Below are 8,558 nucleotides of genomic sequence, written 5' to 3' on the forward strand. Positions count from 1 at the left end.
TGAATTTGGACTTTTAGCCTACTTTGACTATGAGGAAATAAACTTCTCTTCATTAAAAAATAATAATAATAATAAGATATTTCTTTAAAAGATCTGTCATCCACCTCCACTCTCAGTCAGCCGCTGGGTGAGTTTGAACCACCAACCTTTGGGCTAGCAGCCGACTGCAAACCACTTGCATCACACAAGCTCCTTGGTAATGAGAGTCTGTCTGTTGTGTGCCGTTGAGTTGATTCTGACTCATGGCAACCCTACAGGACAGAAGAGAACTGCCCATAGGGTTTCCAGAGCTATAATCTTTATGGCAGCAGACTGCCACATCTTTCTCCCAAGTAGCGGCTGGTGGGTTCGAACTGGTGTCCTTCCGGTTAGCATCTGAGGGCTTAACTGTTCGTGTGACCCAGGGACTCCTGGGCAATATTAATACTGGTTAAATCTGGGGGAGGAGGGGGAATCTGGGTGGCAAGTATATGAATCTTCAATCTACTTTTCTCTCATTGTACTTGTCTGTATGCTTGAAAACTTTTACATTGAAAAGTAAAAGAAGAAACCTAAAAAAAACAGAAGTGTTGTGTGAATGAATACAGGAAGGAGGGAGGGTCTGAGGGTTCCTGTAGTTAGGGGCTGGGCATAAGGCGGGGAAGGAAGGGGTCCAAAGGAAGGAGGGGAGTGCAGGAGGGATTAGGACACGGGAGGGAAGGGACTTCTCAGGTGGATCCCCAGAGGCAGAGAGTTTCTAACTGGGAGGAGAAACAAGGAAGAGGCAGGTGTGAGGGAATTTAGGGGTGAGAAGCTGAGCTTCCCTTGGAAGGCAAGAGGTGGGGTGGGGGGTGTCTCTCACCTCCACAAAGTTGGTGTGCTTGGCATCGCGGACAGTGACCACGGCATGCACCTCCTCAATCAACTTCTGTTTCTCGTCGTCATCAAACTGCATGTACCACTTGGCCAGACGGGTCTTGCCCGCCCGGTTCTGGATTAGGATGAAGCGGATCTGTGGGCAGCAGGAGGAGGAAGTGAGACAGGCCAGCGCGTGCGGGAAGGCTGGGAGGGAGGGAAGGAGGGTGAGCCAGGGCTGGGCGGTGCCCACTGCTCCACCCACCCGTGCAGGGGCGATAGGGCCCAAGCCTCCCAGCCGCCAGCCCTCCAGAGCTCTCAGCGCTCCCCAGAGCCCAGCCAGGCCGCCGTGGCCTCACGCCCCTGTCCCAGGTACCCCCAACACCCCAGTGGAGTGAGTTCCCTTCCAGGAGACTCTGATGTCCCCCCTGGGCCCTGAGTCCCAGGCTCCACCCCACCCCCCTTCTCTGCAGTGACCTCGGACAAGAGATCTGCCTCTCTAAGCCTCAGTTTCCTCACCTGCAATACAAGTTTGCTAAGAAGACCTATCTTGTCAGGTTGTTTTGAAGGTGAATCAAGTTTATAAACTTAGTTCAGTCCCTGGTACACAGCAGGCACTCAATAAATGCTTGTTTTCTGACTTCTTTGGTTTGAGTTCCAGCGCTACCTTTTTTTTTTTCTTTCTTTTCTCTAGTAATTTATTTTACTGAGATATAATTCACATACCCTAAAATTCACCCATTTAAAGTATATACGAGTCAATGGTTTTTAATATATACTCACGCAGTTGTGCAAAGATCACCACTAATTCTAGAACATTAGGATCAGGGTGCTCATTTGGCGTGAGTACTCATCACCCCAAAAAGAAACCTCATACCTATCTGCAGTCACTCCCCATTCTCTCTCCCTCCAGCTCTTGGCAACCACAAATCTGCTTTCTGTTTCTATGGATTTGCCTATGTGGGACATTTCCTATCAAAGGAATCCCACGTGGCCTTCTGTGTCTGGCTTCTTTTATTTTACATGATGTTTTCTAGATTCATCAATGTTGTAACATATATTATACTTCATTTCTTTTTATTGTGGAATATTCCACGGTATGGATATACTACATCATTTACCCATTCATCAGTTGATGGGCATTTGGGTTGTTTCCACCTTTTGACTATTGTGAATAGTGCTGCTATGAACACTCACGTATAAGTTTGCATTTCTCTTGGGTATATATCTAGGAGGGGAGAAAAGACCTGGTGACCTGCTCCATAAGGCTTACCGCCTAGGAAACCCGAGGGGGGCAGTTCTACTCTGTGGTAGAGGGTTGCCGAGTTGGAAGCCATGCGACGGCACACAACAACAACACGCTAACTCTGCATTTAACTTCTTCAGAAACTGACAAACTGTTTTCCAAAGCGGCTGCTACTTTTTAAGGAACTGAAGGAGCCCTGGTAGCACAGTGGTTAAGTGCTGGGCTAACCAAAATATATGCGAGAAAGATGTGGCAGTCTGCTTCTGTGAAGATTACAATTTTGGAAACCTAATGGGGCAGTTCTACTCTGTGCTATAGGGTTGCTATGAGTCAGAATCAACTTGATGGTAACGGTCAGTGTCTCAGTTTATTCACCTGTAAATAGGGATAATAATAGTACTATCCTCTTAAGGGTTTAATGAGGAACAAACGATATATGAGAAGTACTCTAACGAGTGCCTGGCTGAGTAAGTGTCCTGTGTCAGCTATGATAATCAGCATCAGGTATGACTAGAAAATGTATTATGGTTCTGAAAAGCCAGGTCAGCCTTCATAGGGCTGCTGTGAAAATTCAAAGAGTTAATGCCAGATGTGCTTAGCATAATGCCTACTACATAGTGAGCACTCAATACAGTTAGCTATTATGACTGAGAGTAATCTGGCCAAGTGGCTAAGAGCCCAGACTTTGGAGCCAGAATGAATCCTGGCACTTCTCACTACTGGCTGTGCGTCCACAGGCAAATCACTTAACCTCTCTGAGTCTCAGTTTCTTTCCCCTTCTGTATAATGGACAAAATGAGAATACCTCCCTCATAGGACTGCTGCTCGGGTTAATAAACACAAGAGGTATACTACAGTGAGTAGCACATATTGAGTGTCATACACTCAGTATATAACATGTAAGTATTAGCTCTTTTTAGCACTGTAATTCATCATTATTTGACTTTGAGAAAACCATAGCCCAAGCTCACCCACTAGGAAGCCTGCCTTTGGGCCCAGTTCTGTCTGACACAGGCATACTTATATCCATTTTATGGATGAGAAAACCAGGGCTCAGGAAAATGGAAGTCTCACAGCCATAAACCAGAGCTGGGAGTCCAAAGGCTTTGCTCTGAACCCCCTTACCCTGACTTGTGGGGGCCTCCACCCTTTAAATGGAGTCCACTCTCTTTCCTAAGGCATTATTCACCACACACTCCATTCCCTCCTCCCCTAACCAACCAAGCTGGACGGGAACAGGATATTACACTCTCCTTCCAAGAACCCTTCTGCTGAGCCAAGGAAAACCACTTCCTGGCAGGGCAGGGGTCCTCAGCAGGAAGGGAAGGGGTGCAAGGGGAGGGCACGCAGGCAGCCATAGCCTGGGGGCAAAGCTGGAGATATACAGGGCATATGGGAAGGGGAGCTAGAAAGAGGCCTACAAAGCTGAGGGGGAAGGAGCTCAGCCACTTACCCTCAAATTCCCTCATATACCTCTTCCCTGTTTCTCCTCCCAATTAGAATTTTTCCACCTCTGGGGATCTACCCTGAGAAGTCCCCTCCCTCCTACACCCTCACCCCTCTGGGTACCCCCCTGTGGATGCCCCCAACCCTCCCAGTCTCCAAGACCCACTCCCCTGGAGATACTCTCTTCGACCTCCACTCTCTTGGTTTCAATCCCTTCCCTCAGGCATCAATGGGCCCTTTTTCAAGACATACCTTCTCGGACTCAAACGCCTCCTCTCCTTTTCTAAAGGCCACATCTTGCCTCCTAGAACCCTGTTGTTCTGACACCTTCCTCCATTTATCCATCTCCTTCTCAATTCGCTGCTCAAAGAATGCTTTCTTCTGTTCCAAAGTCCCATCCTGCCGGGAGGGGTGCTGCCGCCTCCCCAAATCCAGCGACTAGTCCCTCCCCCAAGAACCCCCTCCCATCTCCTGCACCTCCTCTAACCTCCAAAGCCTTCTCCCTATCCCCAGAGAACACTCCTCTCGGAAAAACCTGCTCCAATTCTCCCCACTTCTTTCTGGTATCCACTCCTATTTCCAAGCCCTCTCTTCGTCCGCAGCCCATGTTCCCTGACTCCAAAGCCCCATTCATTCCCTACAGATGCCTTCTTCAGATCTCCAGTGCCCAGTCTCTTCCCCCTGAGATTATTTTCCTCTCTCCTGCAGTATCCCGTCCCTGTTTTAACACCTCCTCTCCGCCAGCGATGCCAGCTCCCTACCTCTGGAGACCCCTCCCATCAGGAAGATCTCCTCTCCCCAGTTCCAAAGTCTCTCATTTGCCTCCAACGTTCCCGCCTCACCCTAAGGAAGTCCTCCTATTGGAACGCCCCCTCCCCACCTCCAATGCCCTACCCCTGAGACCCTGGCCCGCCAGTCTTCGCCTCGCCTGTTTCAAGAACCCCAACCATCTCCAATATCCCCCACCCGCACAGCCCTCTCCCCGTGACACTCTCCTCCAGTCTCCCATGTCCCTTCGCCTCGGGAACCCCGGGCACCCCTGCGCGCGGGAGTCACGGCCCTGTTCCCCCTTCCCTTCCCGGTCCTTGATCGCCTCCAACACAGCGAGCCCGCGCTCGGCCCAGACCATCGCGCCGCGGCAGGGGGGTTGTCATCGCCCAACAGAGCTCAGGTGTCTGCACGCGGACCTCCCTCCACCCGTCCCAGGCGTGGGCGCGCCCCTGTTACCATGGCGACCCCCGTCCGGACCCCAGCGTCCCCGGTCCCCTGGTGACTGGGCGGCTCGGCCTCTGGCTGCAGTTGCGGGGCTCAGGGCTAGAGCGGACTTCCGGGAAGGGGACCGGCCGGCCTTCTCACGCACGACCCTTTGGGAGTTGTAGTCCCGCGAATCGGCCTGCACGACCGAGCGGCAAGCCAGCGAAAAGAGCCGGGCCTTCTTCCCGGCATGCTGAGGGACTGCTCTGTTCCTACCACACGATTCAGACCCCAAGTGCATGCTGGGAGTTGTGGATGAACATCTCTTCAGAGGACTACAATTCCCTACGTGCTTGACAGAGCGCTAAGCCCCCTTGCATTCTGGGAAATGTAGTACATGCCCCCCCCCAACCCCGAGACAAGGGCGTGCTGGAAATAATCGTTTTAAGTGAGAAACTACGTTAGAGAGCTAGAAGTGTAACTGTCTTTTCGTGCTCACCCAGTGCTTTGGTTAAATTATGTTGAGGGTTTGCCTGTGAGAGACGGACAGTGGTTTAAGAACAGGAATTTGGGAGTGGAACTGTGTGCAAATCCTCCGTTGCACTTCCTAGCTGTCTGAATTTGGGGCCAGGGATTTCACCTCTTAAGTCTCAATTTCTTCATCTCTAAAAGAGGGCCGTCATCATAGTAGTTACCCCTTAGTAAATACTACCACCACCTATCTGTCTGTTGTGTTATAGTGGCTTGCTTGTTGCTATGATGTCGGAAGCTATACCACTGATATTTCAAATACCAGCAGGGTCCTCTATGGTGGACAGGTTTCAGCGGAGCTCCCAGACTAAGACAGACTAGGAAGAAACGTCTAGCGATCTACTTCCAAAAATTAGCCAGTGGAAACCCTGTGGATCCTAAGAGAACGTTGTCCGATATAGTGCTGGAGAACACCACAGGTTGGAAGGCGCACAATAGCTGCAACAATAAACTAAAAGATCGCGAGGATTGGTGCAGGGCCAGACAGCATTTTGTTCTGTTGTGCATGAGGTTGGCATGAGCTGGATCCAAGTCGATGGCAACTAACAGCAACAACAATTACAACCAACTCCTTGGGCAGCTGATTTTAAAGCTTTTAAGCTTTAAAAGTACTTAGCACTGTGCCTGACACACACTAAATGCTCCAAAATATTAGTTAACATTACGAATATTCATTGTTAACATATGTCAGGTGATAACAGTCTTCTCATTCACTTCCTACTCAAGGGTACACTTGTCTTCTTTCAGTTACTCAAATACACCAAGTGTTTTCTCAGAGCCTTTCCCCTTCTTGTTCCCTGGAAGACCTTCCCCCATTCTTTCTATGGCTAGCCTTTTCCTTTAGCTTAAACACCACCATACAGGATCATACATGTAAAGGTCCCCTACCTCCTGCTTCTATAGTTCTCTAGGTCAGCAGTTAGTTTGATTTCTTGATAGCCTTTATTACAACTTTAATGATTTTATTTGTCTGTTTTGTGTGTGTGTGTGTGCATGTGTATTGTCTAGATTTCCCACTAGGAGTTTGCTGGGGGCTGGGACCCTGTATGTTAACTGTCTTAATCACCTAAAACACAGTGGCACCTAGAAAGTACTCAATAAAGGAATTACTATTGATAATGAGCATTATTGTTATTAGCTGCCATCATGTAGGTTCCTCAACCCATGGCAACTCTATGTGTTACAGAGTAGAATTGCACCATGTCGGGTTTTCTTGGCTGTAATATTTATAGAAGCAGCTCACCAGGCCTTTCTTCCGCAGAGCTGCTGGGTGAGTTTGAAACGCAACTTTGGGGCTAGCAGCTGATTGCAAACCGCTTGCACCACCCAGGCTACTTGGTACTGAGAGTCTGTCTGTTGTGTGCTGTCGAGCCAATTCCGACTCATAGCGACCCTACAGGACAGAGTAGAACTTCCCCATAGGGTTTCCTAGGCTTTAATCTTCATGGAAGCAGATTGCCAGGTCTTTTCTTTCACAGAGTGGCTGGTTGGTTCGAACCACTAACCTTTCAGTTAGCAGCCGAGCGTTTAACCATTGTGCCACCAGGGCTTCTTGGTAATGAGAGTAGATTTGCCCTAATAACAACAAAGCAGATAGAAATTGAAAGTGTGATATTGGCAGAAGAACCAACACATTGCTATTGAATATTTTAAGGGCAAGAAGAGGTCAGAGATCATTTCTGTCTTGTGCACTGCTCTATCCCCAACCGGATTGGGACTAGGGTAAGGCAAGCAGGGTGCAAAATGTAAAAAGGCACCCGCTCTTAGGTACTGACTCAGCCCTTGCACAAGTCTGAGAGTGAGTGTCTCCTTAAATGGTATGCTCTGGGCACCTTGGGGGCCCTGGTGGCTCCGTGGTTAAAGAGCTTAGCTGCTAACCAAAAGGTCGGCAGTTGGAATCCACCAGCTGCTCCTTGGAAACCCTATGAGGCAGTTCTACTCTGTCCTATGGGGTTGCTATGAGTCGGAATTGACTTGACAGCAATGGGTTGGGCACCTTGCTTACCTCACCTTAACCCCAGCCCTGATCTCCAGTGCTCAGCTTAGCGCTTGGCATCAATCTGGTGTTTAATAAACATTTACTGAATGAGTGAATGAATGAACAGGTATCAAGAAATCAGACACTGTCCCTGCCCTGACAGCATTCACAGTCTGTTGTTGTTGGTGGGCCCTGTCGAGTCAATTTTGACTCATAGGGACCCCACGTGACAAAGTAGAACTTCCCCATTGGGTTTTCTTGGCTGTAATCTTTACAAGAACAGATTGCCAGGTCTTTCTCCTGCAGAGCTGTTGGGTGGGTCTGAACTGCCAACTTTTCAGTTAGAGTAGAGCACTTAGCCGTTGAGACACCAGGGCTCCTATTCATGGGCTAGCATGGGAAATTGACTTAAATGACATTACACAAACAAATTAAAAAATTAGCATAATCAGTCCATGATGAAAAAGCACAGAGTGCTTTGAATACTGAATTGGTTACCAATTGTGTAACAAATCACCCCAAAACATAGCAGCTTAAAACAACAGCAAGCAATTATTATCTCAGGTAGTTTCTGTGAGTCAGGAATTTAGGCGCAGCTTAGCAGGGCAGTTCAGGCTTAGGTCTCTCATGAGGTTGCAGCCAAGACGTCAGCCAGAGGAAACTAGATCACTGGAATCGGAACAACTAGAACGCAATTAAACAGAATGATGACACATTGTGAAAAATGTAACTAATGTCATTGAACAATTTGTGTACAAATTGTCAAATAGGAACCTAAATTTGCTGTGTAAACCTTCACCAAAAACACAATAAAATACTATTTTAAAAAAAAGATGTAAGCCAGGTCTGCAGTCATCTGAAGGTTTGACTGGGGCCGGACGATCTGAGGACCAGGTGACTCATTCCTATGTTTAGTGCCCCAGCTGTTGGTGAGGGGCCTCAGTTCTTTACCTCTCATGTGGCAGCTGTTTTCCCCCAGAGTGAGGGATCCAAGGAAGGGCGAGCTGAAAACTGCAATATCTTTTATGACCTTGCTTCAGACATCACACTCTATTCTTTCTGAAACATCCTACTGGTACACAGGTCAACTCTATCCAATGTGGGTTGTTGTTAGCTGCCATTGAGTTGATTCCAACTCGTGGCGACCCCACATGTGCAGAGTAGAACTGCTCCATAGGGTTTTCAGGCTGTGAGCTTATGGCAGCAGATCTCCAGGCCTGTCTTCTGAGGTGACTCTGGGTGGGTTCCAACTGCCAACCCTTCAGTCAGTAGTAGGGCACTTAACCATTTACGTATGACATCCAGGGGGACATGAATACCAGGAATGAG

General features: G+C 48.6%; 1 protein-coding gene across 2 annotated transcripts in view; it reads right to left on the reverse strand.

Annotated features, from left to right (window-relative positions):
* AP2S1 (adaptor related protein complex 2 subunit sigma 1) overlaps window positions 1–4,946 on the reverse strand; it is a 12,659-nt gene extending 7,713 nt beyond the window's left edge. Inside the window, exons 1-2 of one of the 2 annotated variants that reach the window (XM_023736148.1) lie at window positions 4,754–4,946; window positions 842–991 (exon numbers count right to left, since the gene is read on the reverse strand). In XM_023736148.1, the coding sequence (XP_023591916.1) occupies window positions 842–991; window positions 4,754–4,756 (153 nt within the window). In that variant the 5' untranslated portion in view covers window positions 4,757–4,946. The remainder of the gene's footprint in view (window positions 1–841; window positions 992–4,753) is intronic. The other variant, XM_004381606.2, reaches the window with a different exon arrangement.
* Between the last annotated feature and the right edge of the window lie 3,612 nt (window positions 4,947–8,558).

Source organism: Trichechus manatus, unplaced genomic scaffold (assembly GCF_000243295.1).
Source record: "Trichechus manatus latirostris isolate Lorelei unplaced genomic scaffold, TriManLat1.0 scaffold00087, whole genome shotgun sequence".
In the NCBI taxonomy this organism is placed as follows: Eukaryota; Metazoa; Chordata; class Mammalia; order Sirenia; family Trichechidae; genus Trichechus; species Trichechus manatus.